This window comes from Seriola dumerili, unplaced genomic scaffold (assembly GCF_002260705.1).
Source record: "Seriola dumerili isolate Sdu_G_001 unplaced genomic scaffold, Sdu_1.0 BDQW01000025.1, whole genome shotgun sequence".
Classification (NCBI taxonomy): domain Eukaryota; kingdom Metazoa; phylum Chordata; class Actinopteri; order Carangiformes; family Carangidae; genus Seriola; species Seriola dumerili.
Genome location: NW_019174280.1, coordinates 23,055,339 through 23,078,789, shown reverse-complemented (window position 1 = coordinate 23,078,789; position 23,451 = coordinate 23,055,339). Strand labels below are relative to the sequence as shown.

Sequence of the window (23,451 nt, the reverse complement as noted above, 5' to 3'; positions counted from 1 at the left end):
AATAAACAACGATGTCTCAGGGAAGAGCCGTGAGCGACCACAGACCTCCCACTGCTGCTACTTCTCCTCTCTGTACACCTGTGGCAAGCTCCACAGGTCGCCATGACAACCCCAGCAGGCTAGACTGGGAATGGTTTTTTACAACTGGCTGAGTGGGGGGTGGGGGGTGGGGGTGGGGCGGCGCAGCGGCCGGCTTACATGTGCGCTCGCTTCCCATCAGGTCCTCGCTCTCCGACTCGTCCGGGTAGATGGCCGTGACGGTGACAGCGTACTCGGTGTCAGGGTCCAAGTTCTCCAGAACGTGGGAGGTCTCGTCGCTATTCAGGATGGCCTGGAGACGGAGGGAGAGACAGGAAGTAACATGTTGGACAGTCTGTGACTATAATCCGCCATAACATGTTTTAACAACAGACGACAAACACTCAGCGATGAATTAGTCTTTCATCAAAGTCCATTATTTCCTCACCTGGACTAGTGGACATGTTGGACACAGACGACTCTGATGATGAGAAATATATTTTCATACTCTTGATATTTCTGATGAAGCTAAGCTAGCTAGCTAGCTGCTTCAGGTCTTTGCACAAAGCGAAGCTAAACACACTCTGACCCTCTGTGTGCTGGATGCAGATGTTGATATTCACATCTGACACCGGGACGCTGCCGTTAACTTCGGTTTGATAAGAAATTCATTAAAAAAAAAATTGATTTTTCAATTTGTAGATTTCTTCTTCATAGTAAGTTTTTGGTTGAATCTGTTTCTACAGGTGGGTCTGTTGTGTTGGTGTGTTCAGCCATGTTGTCTTTCTGGAAAAGGCGACACACGAGCAAAATGTTTCCTTTCAAGAAATAACAAAAAAGAAAAAAAGAAAAGAAATATTTGGTCTTTAAAAAGTGACGTGCACCGACGAATGTTTGACGACAGCTTTACAGAGAGAGGCGTTTTCGCAGCTTTCTGTTTTAATTAGTCAATAAAGAAAGTCTATAAAAGTGGAATCCTGAGATAAGCTTGAGACTGTAATGAACAACCTGGTATGGATTTCATTTCATTCAGAGTTTCGAGCTGGTGTGTTGGGTGGGGAGACAGAAGTGGGCCCGAAAAACAAGCGTGGAGGGCCAAAGCTTTGTGAGAAGGAAACAAAGAGAGCATTATTGTTGCTTCAGCTACGATGGATGTTTTTACTTAAGTCTTGGCATACACGATCACTGCGTTTTGTGAGGCATGGCAGTTTGAAAGGATCTGTGAAACCACAATGGATCATTACTGAAATCTTCTTTTTTGTTTTTTTACTTCAGTAATAAGAAATATCTTAAATGACAAACCTGCAGTAAAACTGTTTCAGTTTGCTTTTAAACAAAGCTGCCTTCAGTTTCATGGCTGTAACTCAGCCGACCCTCCTCGGGAAACAGTCCACGTTTTAAAAAAGAGGCAGAGACTTTTACTGGAAGGTTGATGCTTTAAATCTGGGCTGTTTGATTAAAGCTGTTGGTGAAGTCAGTGTCTGCAGGTGTGCTCGGACGCTCTGACCCTGGACTCACAGCTCTACTCGCTGTATTCCAGTTCAGCCTCCAGTTTTAATCACAGGAAGGAAACACCAGCAGGATATACAGGCAAAACCTCCGCCGCTGGTTGGATACTGTAACGATGAGGCAACCGAAAGCAGATGTTTACTGTCACTGCAGACAGACGGCGCTGTCCAAACAAAGCTCCTTTGCATATTTGAAGAGAAAGTACTTCACCAAATTATTTATCCAGCGGCCAAAGAAGCATCTCTGAAACTCTGAAACTTGTGTCACCGTCCACCTTAGAGGATTGTTTTACTATATTTGAAGAAATTCGTTCATTAAACTTCCATCTGCTGATTAGTCGACATGTTAATGCTTGTTAAATGTGTACTGTTTGTGACTTTCAGTAAATGGACTAAAGCTAATGATAAAAATGAAACATTAATAGTGTTTATTATCTGGTTTGGAAACTGTCTTGTTCTAAAGTGCCGAACTTACAAACTGGAAGTTGGTCTCCCCCTTCTTGGTCCAGCCGATGCGGTAGAGGGCCACGTCCGGGGCCCCGTGATCCCAGGTGGCCCTGAACGAGGTCTGGGTGACCTCGGAGAACTGCAGGTTCTTGGGGGCCGGAACAACATCTGTTCACACAGTCAGGGAACAAGAAAGAGTGCGGATGTGTTTACGAGGAGGTCTGAGGGATGAGGCAACATCATGTGAAGCCTATTTACTGTAGCTGTGTGTGTGTGTGTGTATGTGTGTGTGTGTGTGTTTGTGTTTGTGTTTGTGCTTATGTGAAAGTGTGTGTGTGCATGTGTCTCTGTCTATGAGAGTGCTGGTGTACTCCATCTTTGTGAGGACCGCAGTTTAGACAACGCCAGACCTGTTTGAGTTGCAGAACAAATCAGAGATGTGGACGGTGACTCAGAGCTTTGCAACCAAGCTAGCTCTGGGTTAGCGGCTAGGAAGTGTGTATCACTGAGAGCCCTCAAAAGTACAGAACTACAAATATGTGTGTGTGTGTGTGTGTGTGTGTGTGTGTATGTATGTGTGTGTAAATGCTGAAAACAAGTTGCTCCTCAGTTCACCTGGGATTAATGATAATCAGGGCCAATGCAGTAAATGATCACACACACACAGATTTATTGGTGCACAGAGAGAGTCCCGCCCTTCTCTGAACTGTTTCCAGTCGAGGAGGGAAAGTAAAGAGGAACGTGATGTCGAAGTTAATACCGACCTCGTCACGATCACAGACATGGTGCTCGTCTCTAAAACACGAGCACAAAGGGAGGAACAGGAAGAGCAGCTTCAGACCTGTGATAGCGGTTCCCAGCATCGGGGTTCCAGGTCCCTCGTCGTAGATCGGGGTGACGGCCACATCGTACTCGGTCTGGGAGATGAGGTTGGTCAGGTCCAGGGTGGTGATGTCACCGCTGACTTCAACCTGCCGGTGGCAAACATAATCATCAATAACTGCAAAATCACCCACAGCCACTAACTGCTGCTGGGCCATCAGATTTTACAGTTAAAATGTGTTTGTGTTGCCAGTGCACGAATGTGTGGCGCTTCCTCTGACATGGTCATACTAACAAGACTTTGGCAAATACTTGGAGGAAAACGTATTTCTATTACCATGTTGTAAAACGTGGCCAGAGAAGATTCTCAGCTCTGATTGGATGGCGAGTGTTAAGTTCTAGTGACAGCACAGTATAACTGGACAGAAGAGCTTGGAACTAGGGTTATTTAAGTAACCAATAAAAATGTATGTATATATGATCCTGATTTAAATTTTTCTCAGCAGTGTACTACTCCTCGCTGAGTCTTTAAAGTGCTCACAAAAAAATGGAAATTTGAACCCATAAAAGGCTGAAGTTGATTTTTCCATTTCAGGGGCGAGCTGAGTAAAGTCAGCAGCAGAGGGGGAGAAAAGCCTTCACACTCAGAAGGCATAAATCCAGTGTGTGTGGGACTCTTCTGTGGAGACAAGAAGCCTTCAGCGGTAATCCTTAAGAGGAGTTGAGCTGGTGCTCGTCATTCATCACGACGTCCTGGAAACGTCTCGCAGGTGTCCACCGACGGCACCTTCGGCTGCTGATTCATCCCCGGGCTGTTTGTCCTCCGCTGACATCCAAGTGAGAAATTATGAGGACGGAGCGGTGCTGGGATGATCCAGTCAGGCTGGGCCGACGGCCTGAGCCAGCGCTCCTCTGCCAGCAGACTGCTTTTCTCATAAAGATCAGCCAACAATGTGGAGCTGCTGCTCTGCCGAGAGGCCGGCTGCAACTCTTGACTTGGTCCCGACTTGGTCGCTTTCCCAGAACGAAGATATCACTGCTGACTAAAGCTTTACCCTCATGGAGCTCTATGTGAGGTTTTATTGTTGGAAGGCCACCTCTGACTGACCTTACAAACAAGAACAGACCGCTGCCAGTGGAAAAGGTCACAGCTGCACGATTTAGACAGTAGTTTATAAGTTTGGAGATTGTCCGAACTGCACAACATGGACACAGGAGGAGCCCCCCCCCCCACGTTCATTCTTAATGGTTATAAGTCAGCAAACAAGTTTATTTCAGAGCTCAACTAAAAATGATTCCATTATCGATCAATCATCCGATAATGTTTTTGCGAAAAAAATGGATTCGTTCCAAAAGTCTCGGGACAATCGGCAAAAGAAAATGCAAACTAATGCGCGTTTCCCTTCACTACTGTGATGTGAACGTTAGGAGTCGGTCCACGGAGATGAAGAGGAGAACTCTCCTCATCGCTCCACACGGCTTCCATGTTTTCCTCTCTTCAGCGAAAGCTTGTGTGATCGAGTCACATTCGTCATGTAACGTTTCAAACGACTCACTTTGTCCAACCAGCAGATATTCAGTTTACAATCACACAACAAAACAGAGACGAAGCAGCAAAACCTCACAACAAAAGTTGAGAGCCAGAGAATATTTAGAGGTGAAACGGAAACGTAAAAACCTCAGTCTTACATCTTTGACGTCTCCGCCCTCCGGTTTGTAGGTGATCATGTACTTGCGGACGGGTCCGGGAGATGCGTCCCAGTTGAGCCTCATGGTGCTGTGAGTGACGTCGGTGATTCTCAGGGCTCCAGAAGGAGGCATGGGCACTGAGGGAGGACAGGGTCAGGACAACCGTTAGAACCCAAACATCCAGACTCAAGTACAAAAACATCTCTGGCGCCGGCGTCACCGTCACTGCTCCTGACCGACGCGCTGCAGCCGAAACTTACGCAAGAGCTGAAACCAGACAGCAGCACTTACAGCGATACTGTTTTTCACTGCATCTGTTTTCTATCTATCTCTATGCAGCTCTTATAAAATAACTGTTGACATGAAAGTAAAACACAGTTTCACCTTTCCAAAAGGCTGAGAAAAAAGTGACATTTTAAAGGATGTAAGATCCTGTGGCTTGTAACTTTTATGCAGTTGATCATAACATGACAATCATTTTTTCCAAAAATACATTTAGGAAAAAAGAAATATTTCCATATACTTTCTAACATTTCTTGATGATTACTCTTATGGCAGAGTGTTCACACCAGTTGTGTTGTATCTGGACAAACATCTCCCTGAGGAAGAGCTGTTCTGAAGACAGAATTAATCCCACTGAGATAAACACGAATGTCATCATTATATGAGGCATAGTGGACGAGTTTAAGTACTTGGAAACCTTCTTCGAGTGGAGGTTAATCTTGATATCCGAGGCTGTGCTTAAGAAAACACAGACAGGTTTAGAAAAAGCTTAGCTGAATCTTAGATTTGAGCTTTTTAAATCTTGACTTGTGTTAGCCTGATCATGAGACTGAACGGTCATTTAGCGGCTCTCGAGTCTCAGTGTCTTGTTCCGTCTGACCGGCAGATTTTATTTTGACGTTGGAAGAGCAGTTTTCATCGGTGCTTTAATTTTGTCGCTCATTCAACACCAGATTATCTCTGTCCACAGAGGATCTCTGCCTCCAAGGAAACGTGTGTGTGGAGCTAAAAACTGCGAATACGTACAGGTGACTCCCGTCCCCTCCAGGGGGTCGCTGGCCGCTTCTCCGTGCAGGGCGTACAGTGTGATGGAGTACGCCGTGTTGGGTATCAGCTGCACCAGCTGCACGCTCGTTACGTCTCCGCCAACTCGCACCTACAGGAGGAGAGAGGGGGGCAAAAACGAGAAGAGAGAGAGAGAGGGTGGGGGGTGGGGGGGTGGAGAGAGGAAAGAGGAATGCAGATGGAGGTCAGACAGCAGAAGAGACTCAACACCTGGAGAACAGGCCTGACTCTCCTCCCTGCACACCTGAGGCATGAAAACTGCTGATGTGATAAACTGATCATGGTGAAAATACAGAGACATTTCCAGCTGCACACCAGTGTTTCTGCATGTTTTACAGTACACGGCCAAAAGTACTGGGACACGTGCTTTTATGTAACTTGTTTGGAAGATGTTCTTCCTGGTTTGAGCTTTTCATGCAGTGATCTTCCAACTTCATGTCAACAGCTTTTGTTTCAACACGACAGAAATGGTTTTCTCAGGGTTGGCGTGGAGGAACGAGTCTGGCCGGCAGAAAGCCCTGACCTCGAAGCCGGAGCATCACCTGAAGGTGTCGGCCTCATCATCCAACACTAATGCTGGACTTCACTAATGCTCTTGTGAACGGGAGAAAATGGAAACACATTAACTGGGGGGAAAAACACCAGTATGGTCCTTTAAATGTTGCCATGTGTCAGAAATACACAAAAAAATGATTTCATGTCAATTGATTAATGCTGATGAATAATTCAATGCTCCGCTTCATCTCCAGATCCCCATTCACACTTGGGTGTGCATATTTTCCAGCACAGACCACCGCGCCGTGCATTAAATCATCCCTTCAATTTTCCTCTGCTGTATAATTGCACATGTAGGTTAACACCACAGAGGCGTTCAGTTCCATCCGTATAGCATCTGTTCTGCTTATATCATCCCGATGACTTCAGGCCATGAGCTAATCCTTCCCATTACCCAGCGCGTCTATGAGGGCTCTGCTTTTTTGTAGGCCCGGCCCGGCCCGAGCCGCGCCGCTAAAGTGCACTTCCTGCTCTGCGAAGCGCTCATCATATCGCCATCTGGAAACAGTAAGGCGGCATGAGCAGAAGCCCACTGGTCTAAAGTCGATGTGGAAATGCTGAGCACACAAATTAAGATGTGTGAGTCTGTGAGACCAAGTGTGTGCTTCTTATGTTTGAGACAGTTTGTGATACACTTGATCCTGACAGCTGCTGCTCACGGGGTAAATTTATTCTATCACATTTTCATTTTAACACTTTACTTCATTCGTTAAATCGTTGGCTGCTGCAGATAACTACGTACCGAGGAAACTCGATCTACAAAGAAGGCTACGAATCTTTTTAAAAGGCCACACAGTTCACAGAGCTTCCACCTCCTCATCAGGAAACATTGCATTTCCTGTCTGTTCATCTCTGAATGAATAAACGTCAAAACTACTTCTCATGCTGCATCTGAAGGTAGCGCCGCTTCACCTCTTTCTCCAGCTGGGGCTCGGTGGCGTTGATGGCCTTGTACAGCAGCATGTAGCCCGTGGCGCCGTCCGCCTCCTCCCATCTCACCCTCATGGTGCTTAAGGTCTCGTCATAAACGTTCATGTTCCTCACGGCAGACAGCGGCACTGCGAGGACACAAACACACACGGTCAGAGCAGGGAATCGCTTCGATATCTCTCAGAGAGCCGAGGCTGGACACTCCTCTAGATTTCCTGCTTTAATAATAGAAATGTAATGCTTTGATGTAATTTGAAATATCTGACTAAGAGCAACAAATGACCGACTGAGTGGGACTGACATGATCTTTTTTGATATCTCGTATTCGGAGGGAGGTTTTGGCTCCATAAAAGGATAATGATACAAACAGGCAGGCGACATCAAGGTCATACTTCAGAAAATCCCCGGCCGTCCCAGAGAGATCATAAACTTCAGTGCTTCTGATGTGCAGAATATTTGGTATCAGATGTCAGGACTTTTCTCTTTTAAAGGATATTTTCTCTGGGCTTTTTTTCGTTTGTTTGTTTGTTTTGACTTATTTGACGTCTTTTATTCCTTCGGGGTTTAATGCTAACCAAGTTAACGCAGTGAGATCGCCGCTGAAGAAATCTGATTTCTTGGACAAGTAGATGCCAAAAAATAAGGTTTACATTTGAGAAGGCGTATGACAAAAACAGACGGGGAAGTTATTGCTGAGAGGAAACTGTAGTAGCTGTAGTTTCAGGTGCCTGTAACCAAAATAGTTCAATCTAAAAGTCTGACTGAAACTAAAATAAATGAGTCTAAATTAACTGGTTTCCACTGATGAACTGGTTATTTTTAACATCCAAACTTCCAGACTCGATTCAAGTCTTCAACCTATAAAGATTTGTTTAATCACAGAAAACGCTTCCTCTCGGGTTTTCTAAAAGCGAAGCTCTGCTCAGCTTCCTCCTGATCGTTTGAGCACCACGCCGGATCAGTCCAGGACACCAGACTGTTCTCCAGGCTTTAAGATGGAGCCACGCAGCCTGTGTTCTCAGAGACATTATGACCTAACTGAGTGTTAGTTTAAGAAATGACTGTAAAGTAAACCACAGTGATGTGACAGCCGCTGGTGCCATCCAAGTGAATGACAACAGAGCAATCACTTATTGCTTTATGACAGTGGAAAACGGCGCGTTGTAAAAATCAGTCGCACATTTAAGAACAAATAAAGCGAACATTAAAGGACAAATGTGCAAATAAAAAGCGCTTAGAGCCGCGCACTTAACACGTCGTTAAACTTTATCAGTTTATTTAAGATAGACGCAAAGACCACAGGCCAGATAAATAACTTTTTAACTGTTGTCTTTACGGCTCAATGTGATTCCCACTTCACCCGCCACAGACTAACATCAGCTCATAGCATTGCATCACTGGACACTGTCTGTGTTAAACAGTTTTCCGCCTCAGATCAGATGCTAAACATATGTAGTATAAACAGAGACGCTGGAGCAGAGCGTTGGGTGGAGGGGCGAGTAAACAACTTCCATTGATGTGTATGAAACAGGACGATGAGCAGAGAAATCAAGTTGTTTATCTCACGAACCATATAGAGGAAACAAAAACGCTTTCCCACAACAGTAAAACTGCTGCAGAGCGATGATGCTATCTGCCTCTTCAATCACGTCTGTCCACCCAAAGGGCAAACAGTGTCTTGTGAAAAAGCCGCCGAGCATGGAGGCTGAGAGGAAGTGGCCCTTAAAAAGGTTTAGTGGCGATGGGAAACACACTTACAGGTGGTCTCGGTGCCCTTCAGAGGCTCGCTGCTCGCCTCGCCGACCAAGGAGTAAACGTTGACCAGGTACTCGGTCAGAGGGTTCAGGTTCTCCAGCACCACAGTGGTCACCGTCCCGTCGACCAGCAGCTGGAACGATAAGAGACTTTAGTATTGCACATGTGACACGCACTGAACATCTTGTTTATTCCTTTGATCGGAGAGCTCTTGATTTAAAACTGCATTTTATGAAGGAGAACTTTGTTCAGCTGCTTGTGTTTGGACATTTGAGAATTTTAGGAACTTTTAAGCTTCTTTATATTCAATATTTAAAAAAAGAGTTCAGAAAGTTCACAATATACAAACCCTTCAATATAATCTACTGTACACACTTCACTTATTGTGAAGCTCAGTCAAGCAGGAAGCCAAAGGAAGCCACTCTCGCTCTCACTGGAGTTTAGCAACTGAAGAAGCAAAAAGGTGCCAAGTTTCTGTTCTTTTCCAAAAGCAGAAAATCTGTAGTCTGGTCAGATTTCTGTGCTGATTATGTCACTAAACGCTCCCAACATCAAAGAAGGAGAAGGAACGAGGATCAAGGTGGAGCAGGTTGAGAATAAAATGTTCCAATAACTAATCAAGCAAGTCCAAACACATACTGAACTGAGCCGTAGAGGATCTTTGATTTGGAAAACTGATAATGAAATGTGACTCGCACTGAGCTGTCAAACTTTTCAAACTAACCTGCGTCCATCTGAACAGACACATCACACATAACCAAGTTATGTTATTATAAAGAGAAAGTCTAGACCTGCTCTATTTGGAAAGTGCCTTGAGAAAACTGATGCTGTGAATTGGTGCTATACAAATAAAGATTGACATGACTTGACAAAGTAAAGACGATGGATTTTTTTTTTTCCACGCGTGAAATAAAAATCACCAAAACCTTCTGATTCAAACGGATGTTTCTGAATGTGAAGCTGCTGAAGCGGAGGAGAGCCGGACCAGTAATCCAGACTCTACAATAGATCATTAGGTCACATCAGAAGATGAACACACAGGAAGAGGCAGTTTGTCAGATAATCTGATATCAGAAAAAGATTTGGCTGAGAGTCGATGGACTGATCTCTGTCGGGGATCAGATCGTCGGGGGCCGTCAGGCAGCGGTTGGTGGAGGTCCAGGTCTCCTGTTTTTCAGCATTAGATGATTATAGTCTGTTAAACCGAAGCTATCGTGCTGCATTCGTGTGCTGGTGGGAAAATCCTCATGTGGGACGTTCATCTTGGCTGCTACACGGTGTCACATTCCTGCACTATCCTGCTGGAAAATCAGACCCAGAGGAGAAACAACAAACAAACAGAGAGAAGCTGCAGCTTCACGAGCCGGTGAAACCTGCAGATACATCTCTCTCCCTCTTACCAAGCTATCTGTATCTGTCATTCATTTAGCTCCACTTCAACTTTCAAATGCAAATCAAGTAGTTTTAATACTTTCCAAAAATCCAGTTGAGTTTTTGTTGTTTCTTTTAAAGGGATCTGCATTAAACTTGGTGGCAAGAACACACAGAGAAAACTCTCAAAACAAACTGGTTTCTGTTGGAAACAAGTTGAAATAATCTTATTTTTCACTTGCTTTCAAAAAGAATTTGAACTTTATGGCAGTGTGTTTTTTGAAGCCAGTTATCTGGATACGTGTGTTGATGCATGTTTCAGCTCAATCTATTTACAGCAAAACTAATCACCTAATCTTCCCTGTGCTTCAGCTTCTTTAGTGTTTTAGACTTTTGAGGGATTTACTTGACTGACAGCACGAGGTCAAACAGGAAAGGCATGGCGAGCGAGAGGAGCACGATATTCAATAAAGACCCTTACGAGTCTAAATTGAATTTATTGGTCACAGCGGTTGTCATTTCTCTCATAAAACAATGTTGTGTTGTGGGGCTCTTGAGGAGGAGACATACATTCCTTCGGAGCAGTCTCGTGTTAGATTGGTTAGCGAGGCAGATGTCCATGTGTAAATGTTGTCAGCTGTGCACCTCAGCGCTCGACTCCCAGATCCCAGATCACTCTGCGCTTTAAACCGCACCGACGTGACAGAGCGCACGGTTTCACTGTGGTGCATTCAAGTCTCTGATTTTCATCCTGCACTGAAATGAAGTATAGACGCGGTCTGAGAAACGGTCGTCAATAAAGTACGGCAGAGGTTTGGACTCGGGTCACATGACTTTCTCTTTGAGTCATGAATCTGACTGTGACTTTAAAAACCGGTGCCTCCTGACTTCACTTGGACTTCAGTCTTTTGACTTGGAAAGACTCGATATCCCAGCAGCAGCCTGACCTCAGATAACCTCAGATTATCACGTCCTGATCTTTTTGCCTTTGGATCTTGACGTGTGTCTGAAAATGATGAATGCAAATTTTAGAGCTAAGACTTGAGACCTGCCACGTGATTTTTGTGCACACCGCTTGGACTGCGTTGACACGTGCACGTAATCCTTTCAGCGGGTTCTAGCTTTTACTCAAAGTTAACCAGACAACTCCACAATGACACAAAAACTCATTGCCACAAACCTTTTTTGGGTCTATTTCCTGCCTTTCTATTCCTCCCTTACACATGAATGTTCCAGGTACACAGGAATACTTGTTTCATCTCTTGGCAGCGTGCCTCGGCCTGACCCCTTCTTCTTACTGGCTGTGCAGGGGATTCACGCTCTTGTTGCACTGGATGTAAATCTGCTCTAAACACCCAGCATGTAAATATCATATATTACACATGCTTTTGTTCATACCGGCTCCACAGTCCCACATAAACAGATGAGAAGGAGAGAGAGGGGCTGCACGGTGAGGTGTCTCGGCCCGGTGTGAGGTCTATAACGTTAAACTAAGTGGATCCAGTGGAAACTCTGTTTGATTTCAGACGAGCCCGATTCTAATCACACAGGCTCCGTCTGACGAGGGCCAATAAAAGCACAAAGGATGGAAAAGGCCCAGTGCTCTGTTTTGAAAGACCGAACTGACAGGAGGTTAAGTGTAAACTAAATGCAGGTTCACCAAAGCAACTGGGATCCAGATTTCAGTTCCTGAGGGCCAAGTAAACACGGCTTTGAATAGAAGCCAGACCTGGGTATGTGGAAACACTTTCAACAGTCGGTTTCTAACCTGCCCTTGTGAGCGTCGCCAAACAGGACGACAAACAGCAGAATATTAAACAGTGTGTGGGGGGGGGGGCGGGGTTTAAGTGTCTATTAGTCTGTTTTGGTGTGAGTGACAAGCTGCTGTTATCTAAATTCACAGGAAGTAGTAAAGCTCCCCTGATTGGTTATGAACAAACAAAGGAGTTATCTGCTACACTTTAAGCCGAGTCTAATGAGAGACAAAGGAGATAAATAAACAAACAAGATGCTATTTGATATTCAGGATCTGCTCCAGCACCAACACATGGCGGACAGGAAGTTTTCTGAACCAGGAATCAAACTGAGCAGATTTTTCTAATGAACCAATTATCTGAGAGACTTTTGACCATTTATACCTGGAACAACAGAGTAAAATTGATCCCAAACAACCACAACAGAACCGGCTCTTTATATCTAAACCAGGTTGAAGATGTTGAAGGGGGAAAAAGCTGAACAATGAGTTCAAATCAGGCAAAACTTTACAGCGTCTTTACAGTAGTTATTATGGAATTTGTCTAATTAATGTGTCTTTAGTTCTTCAGTTTTTAATTCCTTTTCATTGTATTCTAAACTTTCATGAATCTACTTGCCTGTCCTTGTGAACGTGTTTAACATGAGCAGTTATCTAATGACCGTTAGCTGTTATCATAAATAGAATGATTATGGTTATTATTATTAGTAGTAGTAGTCAAAGTGTTTTAAAGGATAAGTCTGGTGTTTTTCCGTATGTAAATCTTGTGTCTCAACTCTCTGCTCAGTCTGTGGCTCTCAGCTCCAAGTCCACTGGTTCCTGCTGAAGGTGCATTCATTGGGGACTATTTTCAGCGGCGGATTAATCCACATTTGGGGCTGTAGTGAGTATAGTGTGTGGGAGTCAGAATCAAGATGGTGATGAAGGAGCATGTCACTCAGTGCAGCAGGGAGACTCACTGATGTGTTTTTAATAGTGTCTGGAGACAGTGGATCTGTAGAGGGATCAGATACTTCAGGCTCTGACACACACTCTGTCCTAATCAGTAAGAAAACACTGATTGCTAGTTTTGGGATTTGTTGACAATAAGAAAAAAATATAGATGATTTCCAGCTTCATCCTTTAACAACAGCTACTACGCTGCCTTCAGGAGCATCAGGAAAAGTTCATTCATTGATGTCGACTGGTGTTTTCTCTTAATGTTGGAGAAGCTGCAGCTTTGGTTTGTGTTCTGCTGTTTACTTTTAATGTTCTCACTCTTAGTTTTAATTTGGGTTTTCAAACAACCAAATCTGATGTTGCACATATTTGTGTTTCTCTGGATAAAAAGCGTCTTTTTAGTTTTTGCTTGTGAACAAACACCATCGGTTGGTGACGTGAAGGGAACAGGAGTTAAAAGCTTGTGTTTTGAAGACAGACTGACGGAGCTTCATCTCACCTCCTCGGTGGATCCTCCGGCCACCGGCACGTAAGTGACGCGATACTTGTCCACGGGGCTGCTGGGCGCCGTCCAGGTGGCACGGAAGGAGCGGTGGGTCACCTCCGAGGTCACCAGGTTGTTGGGCGGACCCATTTCAACTCCTGAGAGGGAAGAAAAACATGAGCTGAGATGTGATTCGACACGTCAAGTATTTCACACTTTGAACCCTGCCGCCACAAATCTGCCCTCGTCGTGTTCGCTCCTCTGACAGAGAAGCTGCTGGCCGACTGTATATTTCAGCTCCGCCTGCGCCGTAAATCTTTTTTGTATTTCCTCTTAAAATTGATTTACAGATTAAAAAAAAAAAAAAAAAAAAAAAGTACTTCCAAAGAAAGTTTCCATCAGATGCTTGGATCTCTGTTCCAACATCCTTTGGTGGTCAGAAATAATCGAGATTGTCAAATTTTATCTACAAATTTATCCCTTAATTTTTTTGCTTCTCAGCGACAGCCACGTCACGCTGATCTTTCCTTTTGCAACTTCTCAGAGTAAGACTTGATTTGTGAATAAAAGAGGACTTTATTCTCATCTGGGGATCACAATGACCGCAGCATTTCTACTCTCCTCTTGTCAGCAGTTCAAACAGGTTAAAAGCAGCTGCACCAAGGAAGTGTAATTTTGCTGGTGTGTCTTCAGTTGGACTTAAGTTTTATGTCGCCCTTCATAAGCAGAGAAACCTTTCACGCCCTCGAGCATCTGTAAAACTGCCTGAAAGCCCGTTGTTAAACTTTTTAAAATTTATGGTTGTCAGTCTTAAAAACTGTGGTTTTGTAAATTCCGGAAAAGTAGAACTTTCTGAAGCTACAAAGTTTCCATCTGACCTCAAACACCAGTAATTACTAAAAGGTGTAAATCTGACTCAGCGGTATTTAAAGAATAAGCTGCGAGCAGCAGCGGCCAAACTCCAGTCGACCGTTTTAACCATAAAAAGTCTCTTCAAAGTTCATTTTTAAGAGGGAAAAATCTGAAACAATTCATCCTCACATTAAGGAGTTCTCGTGTTATTAATAGCACCAGCATTAGGAAAATTAGCCTGCCATCCCTTTAAATGAAGATGGACCACTCTGCTGAGTTTTTCTCCATGGAAAGAAGAGGGATTGTTTTTCCCTCATATATTTAAGACTGTAGATTTAATTTGTTTATTTATTCAATTTGTTTTAAAATGTATTAATCTGGAGGGAAAGAAAACTATTTGCCTATAAAATTCAATTATGAAATAAAACTCTTCGAGCTCAGTGGTTGAAGCTTCCCTCAGGTCATCTTAGTTTCACGAGACAAATTTAGGAAACGTGGCGCCGTGCTCCTTGAAGCTGAGTCTTTGAAAACGTTTTTCCTACCTGGACCCTTGACGCTGTTACACAGGTTGATGGTGAGGTCGTCGACGATGTCCAGCAGGAACTGGAAGTCGTTGACGTTGTACATGTGAATGTCGTCGGGCTCGGAGGCGATGGTCCTCAGCTCGTTCTCATCGGCATTCTTCACACCTGGGAGGAAAACAGACCTTCAGAACTACACCTCCACAACGAGACCCAAAGCAACACTCATTTGTTTTTATCTGGTTGATGAGATGATGAAGTTACATCTCTGCCAGACGCCGCACTCACCGATAGCGTAGAGCTCGATGCCGCTGTCCTTCAGGTTCTGGGAGTTGATGATGATTTCGTCCTGGGACTTTCCGTCAGTGATCAGGACGCCAATTTTGCGGGCGTCATCTCGCAGACCCACATTGGGTTTGAAGTTGTTCTGCAGGATGTAGTTCAGAGCCATTCCTGTACGGCAGGAACCAAGAGGTTTTACAAACAACTCTGGGAACTCGTTTCTTCTGTTGTCTAACTTTTCTGGGGCTCCAGTAAAAGTGTAAATTCTACTAGCTTCAGCGTGCATTGGACACAGAAACGTTAAATCACCTGTCATGGTGTTTCCTCCTTTGTACGGGAGGTTGTTGACGGCGTCCAGCAGGGACGCCCTGGTGGGGTGGGCGTTCAGATGCCACTCGGTCTTTGGGTCTCCGCTGTACTGAGCCAGACCTGCAGGAAACACATGGCCATGCAAACTGAATAGGTTTGCTAACAACCTATAGCAGTGGTTAATAGAAAACGTGCAAACAAGTGGCCTTAAAACCTTTCAATGACCTTCACTTATCCAGTAAATCACAGCAGTGCTGCGGGGCGTGTCAGAGCAGGTGTAGTAACAGTAGTTGTAGAAGTCTTACCGATCTGGACCCTGTCAGGGCTGATGTCGAAGACGCTGACCATGCGGGCGATGAAGTTGCGAATGGTTTTGAAGTTGATGCGTCCGATGCTCCAGGAGCCGTCGACCAGCAGCACGATGTCGGCCTTCGCTGTGGTCTTACACTGAGTGTCTGCAGAGAGACAGCGGGGAGGGAAGGGGAGGGGGGGCAGTGAGAGAGAGACACCTGGTACACCACAGACACCCACAGCGAGTGTCTGCTCAGTCTTATATATGAACCGTGTCACTGTGCGACTGTGTGTGTGGGGAAAGTGTGAAGCGGTGAGAGGGAAAGTGAAGAGCAGGAGAACATAACAACGCTCTCACAGTCAACCAAGACAGAGACGTTTATACAGCAGAATGTTTTACACAGCATTATGCAACACAAATAATTCACACTGGTAACACATCAGCTAGCACAACAGCTGTCACTTCTGGATTAACTGCTCTCTCTTCAGGGCCTTTTCTCTCTCTCTCTCTCTCTCTCTCTCTTCCAGCAGAGCGAGTCGTTTTTGGGTTTTAATATCCAGCGGCGAATCAGCCCTGTGGTCTTTTCTGGCTGACACTGAGGCTGTCCCCTCCAAACAGCAGGAGTCAGCCTCACTGACACCGTGATATACGAGGCCTCCCGCTCCCCACAGTTACTGCACATTCCTGCTGCAGGCACCTGCGGGAGGGAAAAACGTCCACTTTTCTAGGACGACACGCTCCACGGACGCTGAGCGATTAAAGACCGGGGGCCCCTGTGAGTGCAATTGAAAACAGGTTAGGAGACAATCGATTTAATTATTCAGTTCTTTTTCAGCAGGCCGCAGAAACAGATGCTTGATGCGAAGAGGAACTGAGTCAGATGCTTGGCCGCAGTCTGTTTGAGTTATACCACCGCCGGTAAACAACATGCTCATGTGTCCCTCCGACATTCATTAATAAAAACAGATGTCATAAACAGAGGCAACTTTAAGAGGCATCTAATACGCTGCAGACGGCCCGCTGGAGCTGGTGTCTCCGAGTGAGAGTCTGAGCAAATAAATATCCAGCTCAGTCTCACTGTGGGATAAGAAATGCCAGCAACAATTGTGAATTGTTGTTGTTTTCGCTTTCAGGCCAGAGGCTAACGATGCCCCCAAACTGTTATTGGCATTTTCCTCCAAAATCAAAACGGCATTATATGAGAAAATAGTGTGTTTACTGACAGAGAGTGAAGCAAACGCTGTGTCGGAATGAAGCTTTTGTGTTTTGAAGTTGGGTTTATATCTGTGGATCTTTCGTAGCTGTAGATGTATATCACCAAGTCGACTTTAGAGACTTTAAAAAACCTTGGAAAGTTAAGTTTAACTAAGTTTTTCTTTTTTCCTTGACAGTGGAAATTGCAGTTTGGATCAATTAATATGTTTCTCCAGGTGTTTCATCTGTTCCTCTGTTTCCGCCACCTTGGACAAGATGTCGTCAGAGTGCTGCGGATGAAATCATCACAGCTACTGAGCTCACGCGTCAAACTCTATCTGGACTGTTTCATACAGTCGAAAGCTCTAGGAAAAAGCAGCAGGTGGTTTGTTAAACGCTGGAAAGCTCAGATCATAAAAGTCCTCTGTAATCATAACAAGAATCTAGAGATAAACCAAAGAAGAGTTGAATCAACTCTTCGTGGATAAACATGACCTGGATGACTGAGAATTTGTAGAGAAAATAATCCAAATTTTTGGGTTTACAGTCATGTTTGTCAATCAATCATTGTTTTATTTTGGAGAAACGTGTCAGCCAATGTCCATGTCATTTTTACTGGAACCTCTGTACAAACAGGGAGGTCGATTAAAGCCTCCTCTGAGCAGCCTGCACTTTAACATACGAGGATCTCTGAGTGGAACCTCGGTGGAACCTGTTCCCTGCTCTGTGGGCCAGTCGGTCACCGTATCTGCTCCCCATTACAGCAGGAATCTGTGCCCAGGGTCAGCACCTCCTCCGGTCTTTGGAGAAGCATAACATTTTTCCTAGCTGCATACATCCCGGCGGCGGCGGCGGCGGCGGCGGCGGGTAGCGGTCTAGATCATTAAGAAAAACAACTCTTAATTGCAAGCAGAGCCATTTCTCACTCATCAGATAACGTAAAAATAGGAAACGTCTACCTTCGCGTGACAAATAAAGTTTTAAGCAATAGATTCTGAGCTCGGCAGTAACTCGTCTCGGAGATAATGACCATCTGCGTTTGCGGCGACACCGTCAAAGACCGGCACATCTTGCGGTGGCCGCTCACACGCTGGCAAATATGGAACGTGTGAGGTTGGCCAGGGAAAGACGTCCAATTGGGCAATTCATAAACGTTAGTGTCAACACTCCAGCGAACGCCTTGTTAAATAGCGTGTCATTTCGCTCCACATCACACTCCAAATGAGATACGGGGGGAGAGGAGAGGAGGGAATGCGAGCCAAGCAGCTCAGAATAATTTGTACTAATCACGATCATCTGCGTCGAATTTTTTGGTCAGCGATTTCCAAAGCGACAGTGATATTAATTCCCTTCGACAAAGAATAATTCAACATTCTGGCGCTAATCTGGGCAGAGCTTCGAAGGCGGATCACTCCTGTTCTGAGAGGGACTTGGATCAGAGAGCATCTGGTCTGCAGGCCTGCTCTTCGGGGCTGCCGCTGCAGTGTGAGGTGCAGTGCGGTCGAGTTATCGGCGGGTTTTTTTTACCAGGGGGGGCGATAGGAGGAGGCTCAGGAGCGTCGGAGAGGGTCGTCTTCTCCTCTCCTGCCAGGGGCAAACTCTCCCCTCCATCAAACATCCCAAACACGGCCACCGAGTACTTTGTTCCTGCCCTGAGGGGGAAAAGAGGAAATTACATAAACCCGATTTCAGTCTTTCACAATCTCCATTAGGAGGCTTTCAAGCCAAAATGAGATGTGGACAGTTTAAAAGAAAAGTACGTCCTGGTCTTTCAAATATCTTAAAGTATAAAAGCCAAAAAGAACTTGTACTGGATCAACAGGTGATGAATTTTTTTTTTTTACTTTCAAACTTGAAATAAGCAGAAAACGTTCTCACAAAAAGGCTCACAGTTGATTAAAGACGAGCTGCAACGAACTGAAAATTAATCAGCAACTATTTTGATAATCAATTAGTCCTTTGTTATAAGTTATTATTTCCAAGCACAAACGCCAAATGTTCCCCATTTACAACTTGTAATTAGAGAAGAAGAAGTTAATTACTGCAGTATCGTTAAATATCTACACATGAGGAAAAGCTTACTTGAGTTCCTCTAGAACCACTGTGTTATCATAGGGACCCACGAGCAGCTCCCCGAGTTCGATATCATTCCCGGTGGGGTGAAAGGTCACTTTGTAGGCCTTAACCGGTCCGGGCGCTGCTTTCCAGGTGACTCTGAAACTGTTCTTGGTGGCCTCTGAGGTCTGGAGGTTCCTGGGAGGCTTGTAGGGCGACACTGAAATAGAAGAACCCGGCCAGAACTTCAGGACAAACTTGCACGTGAGAAAATTCAACGCGATTCAAACTCTTGGCAAAAGGTTTTTTTCTTTTTAAAGATCAGCCACACCACACTCAAAGCCAGTTTCATTAGTCCATAATACAATTCCTTGATCCCGGTGTCACTTGTTAAAAAGCCCAGTGTCATGCCGTGTGTTAGTAATGCTTAGCGTGTGACTGAGCGTGTGTCTAACTGTGATTTTAGTGTTCTGGTGAAAAGACACTGCTTCTCTGCAGCGCAGCAGCACCTGTGGTGTGAGGAATATTCATCTTAACAAGTCGTTTAAACTCAAAGTCACTTCTCAAAATCTTATTTTTGGTGGAAGAATGAAAAAAAGAAAAAGAAACTTGGATGACAGAGTCCCATTTGTTTCCAATGCAGCAAGACTCATGAAAAAGAAGTGATCAAATGTCAAATAAGCAACTTTTCTCCCTTTGTTTCGCAATACTTACATTTAATAAAACATAAGGGGGACAGAAATCAACACTTCCTTATCCTGGGAAAGTTTAGTTTAACAATTCTTCCTCCTCAAACCAGAATCACATCAAGACACAGATGTCCTGGAAGTGAAAGTAGACAAATACACTTCCAATGCTGCATTTCTGCCTTGGACTCTTAAAGTAGAGTAAGTAGGACCTCTAGTTGAATTGCCCAAAAGCTAATTTATAACTTTATACCTAAATCTCTTAAAGCAACAGACAGTTCGCAGGACACCCTGCGAAATCGCCTCAGCTGCAGACTTTTCATTTCATTCCACCAACGATAACGATTTGAAGACTGAGCTCAGGTTTAAATCTCTTGGTTAAGATGGACATGTTTCTGCGGTGTACTGTCTCTCAGAGGGTTGAATTATGGACCAACGTACGTGTCGTTCCTACTCCTTGCCTTGCTTTTCCTTCCCCGCGCTTGTAGATGGGGTGAACGGCGATGTCGTAAGTGGTCATGGGCTGCAGGCGCTTCATGACGGTGGAAGTGGCCGTCCCGGGGATTTTCAGGGCCACTTCCTTGCCTCCGCCATTACTTGGGACATACTTCAGCCTGTAGTTGAGCACCTTGCCCGGCGCCGGCATCCATGCGACCTTCATGGTTCGCTCCGTCTCGTCTGACACGGTTAGGCTTTTACCGGCGGCAGAGGCTGAAAACAAAGAATACGAGGATGCAGATAATTTAGCGTCCAAACAACAACATGAACCCTGGATTTACATTTGGATGTTTGTTTGGTTTTTTTCTCAGTCCAAAACAAAAAGATCTTATGTTTCCTAAAATAAGAAGAAGAAAAAAAATCAGCAAATTCTCAAATTTAAGAATCTAAACTCCATTAAGTGTCATTGTTTGCTTAAAAAAAATCAATGGATTATCGAAGAGTTGATGATTAATTTTCTCCCTCGTACTATCATAACAAACAGAACAGATGGATTGACTCTCAGAAATAAGGACCGAACCACAGATATACTGGCAGAAAGTTTTTGGTGCTTTTAAGAACATATTTAGACCAAAGTGCAACACAATCAAAACGTCTCAGTTGAAGTTAAGAGGATTGCATGTAAGTGTTTATCATCAATATTCATCAGCTCCAGTAATCAGGAAAAAAATCCATTATCATCCATTATTTTAGAGCTGAATGACACCGCCTGGATGATTGCAGCTAAATATTAGTTTGTAACACACGGTGCACTGGAAAGACTAAACACTGGCCAAAGCCAAAAAGAGCATTTCAACATTGTTAAGAATTATTTATTTAGTTGGGAAACAAATGTCTGAAACAAACAGCTGTTAAGATGCACAGTTGCTTCTGGTATTAAAGATAATCGAGCGGACAGATGTAGAGTTGTGATATTAACTACCTGTCACTTGTTTTGTTTGTTTTGATCATGTAGAAGATGTTCTGTCTGGTTCTGGGTTCTGTACGTGCAGTACTGTGCTGTACACACTCACCAGTCTTCTTCCCCTGCCGCTTAAACCACAATCACTTAGTTATTTTTCATTTAAACCCCTGAAAACAATCATCCATCCCTCTCTGTTTTCAGGCCAACTGTGGTTTCCCTTTATATTCCTTCAGCAACCGTGATGTATTTATAACTGCAGGCATAAATGGTGAGTAACACCATCGGTTCCGTGCCAGAACCAACTGGTTCTGAATTAGGCTTTTACCCAGAGGTGATCAACTGGGGGGAAATGCTAATCACACCCCCCCCACCCCCGAAAACAACCAAAGCCTATAAAATGAAATTAGCTTATTCCGATGATTTCTGCAAGTGATTAAAAAGAACTTTGCAAGGGAATAATATGTACATTTAATGATCCCAAGGAAAGTTTTTCAAACTACTTGATTTCACTCTCGAGGACTTTTATTGGCGGAAAAGAAACATGGCGTCCAACTTTTCCACGTGTTGAGAGGTTTGAACAAACCCGCGAAGCCGCAGATGAAACAGTTTCTGCTGGAAGGACGCATGGAGGAACAATACGTACTGATGTGTGTTGGTTTATCTACGTGTTGCTTTGCTCTGTGTGGCCTGTTGATGTGGATTAGGATCATTTGATTTCCCGTGCGTACATGTACAGAGCATGTGAGTATGCACTGCGTCATTCACAGGACGTGACCAATACTCCCCTATAAACCAGGAGGCGCACGTGTTGGTGCTTCACCCGACGACCGCAGCTCCAATCAGTTTGAAAATAATCTAAAATGAAAATCATCATTTAAATTTGGGCTGTTTCCATAAACTAGAAAGCAGAAAACTTGGAAGATGCCAACTCTGAAATATGTTGCGCTTTTCCTGACAAAAGGAAGTATTGAATCTACTTTGGCTCGTGTTCATGTGGCACCTCGCCTCGTAATCAAAACAAGAGAATTGTCTGCCAAATGTCTAACGGTCAGAATATACAGTAACAGCTTCCAATAACTTCCTCTGGTGGTAAAGAGAGAGAGGGGTTCACGGCCTGACCACTGACTTTTAAAACACTCGGACTGACCCTCGCCCGACCGCAGAGCTGGTCTCAAAGTAAAAAATAGTAAAAGTCACGGCTGCACACTCGTGGTTCAGTAGAGCCGATCCTTCCCACACACAGTACAGACAGAGTATTGGGTAAATAGAGACAACGACGCCGACAGAGGTGCTCTTACCATCGGTGGTTTCCTGTCCAGTGAGCGGTTCGCTGGCTTTGTAACCGTAGTCGGCGACCACAGAAACCTGGTAGAGCGTCTCCGGAGTCAGGCCATCCAACACGGTGCTGGTGGTGTCTCCTGGTACGCTTTTCTGTCCCGCTTCCTCGGAAAACAACGACTTCCACCGAACGACGTACGTCCTGGGGTTTCCGGGCGCCGCCGTCCACGATGCGGTAAAGCTGGTGTCGGTCACGTCGCTGGTGACCAGGTTTTTAGGAGGGCCCACGTCTGAAAACAAGGAGCACAGGTAAGGACTTGTATTTCTGATTGAGCACAATAGGAAAACATTTACACCAACAATAAAAAAGTGGTCATTTATTAATGAGTGAAGCATTTCTCTTTAAATACAGATGAAATATTGGGGCTGATCCCCCCCCCCCCAAATCCCCAGATTTCCTCCCGGATCACAACAGATGTTTTGAAAGTGGACTGTGAGTAATTTTTATATTGTATAAAGTCATCCTGGCTGCGGCGCTCCTATGTTCCTTCCAGTATTTGTCAGTTTTTCTTTTAATCATCTTCCCTTTAAAACAAAAGGAGCCATTTGGACGTGCTGGCAGATCAGATTATGTTTTAAAATGGAAACTATTAAAAGGCCATGGAGTGGACGGCAGAGGAGACAGGAGGAACACGTGTGAGGAGATGTCCAGGCTGAACAGATATATATATATATATATATATATATATATATATATATATATATATATATATATCTTAATATTTCTGAGGATATTTTAAGGTATTTCTGCTTCATGACTGAGTACAGAGCGTTGAGACAGAAGACATAAAACATGCCAGGAAGGGGGATGAATTCAAAGTGTCTACGGAGCCAACAGGATAACATGGAGAGGAAACCTTGTTATTGAAGTCTATTGAACATCTTTATTTCATCATATCATTACTGCAGACCTTCCCCCTTTAGGTGGATTGTAAACTGCAGCCTTTGATATTCAGCATTTTGCATTTTTGCAGGTTTGATGACGCCTGAATATTAAAGGTGAATCTGTGTTTTAAATCCTGGGTCTTATTTCTGTAGCTGTGTTTCAGAAAGAATGAAGCAGGAGTCGGTTTGTGATGAATGATCTCACGTTGTCTCTTCCAGATGACTTCAGCTGCCCTGTTTCTTCACTATCTGCAATATCTTTGTGTTCCAAGATCTCAGCTATTAACATTTCTCTT

The 23,451-nt window shown here is 44.4% G+C and overlaps 1 protein-coding gene across 1 annotated transcript in view; it reads right to left on the bottom strand.

Annotated features, from left to right (window-relative positions):
* Positions 1-23,451, bottom strand: part of LOC111237716 (collagen alpha-1(XII) chain-like) — a 110,584-nt gene that overhangs the window by 60,007 nt on the left and 27,126 nt on the right. The window contains exons 13-28 of the mRNA XM_022766920.1: positions 22,231-22,500; positions 19,972-20,241; positions 18,872-19,064; positions 18,317-18,441; positions 15,609-15,758; positions 15,304-15,423; positions 15,001-15,165; positions 14,734-14,880; positions 13,355-13,497; positions 8,796-8,925; positions 7,020-7,165; positions 5,514-5,643; positions 4,485-4,621; positions 2,815-2,944; positions 2,002-2,141; positions 201-331 (exon numbers count right to left, since the gene is read on the bottom strand). Coding sequence (XP_022622641.1) covers positions 201-331; positions 2,002-2,141; positions 2,815-2,944; positions 4,485-4,621; positions 5,514-5,643; positions 7,020-7,165; positions 8,796-8,925; positions 13,355-13,497; positions 14,734-14,880; positions 15,001-15,165; positions 15,304-15,423; positions 15,609-15,758; positions 18,317-18,441; positions 18,872-19,064; positions 19,972-20,241; positions 22,231-22,500 — 2,527 coding nt within the window. The remainder of the gene's footprint in view (positions 1-200; positions 332-2,001; positions 2,142-2,814; positions 2,945-4,484; positions 4,622-5,513; positions 5,644-7,019; positions 7,166-8,795; positions 8,926-13,354; positions 13,498-14,733; positions 14,881-15,000; positions 15,166-15,303; positions 15,424-15,608; positions 15,759-18,316; positions 18,442-18,871; positions 19,065-19,971; positions 20,242-22,230; positions 22,501-23,451) is intronic.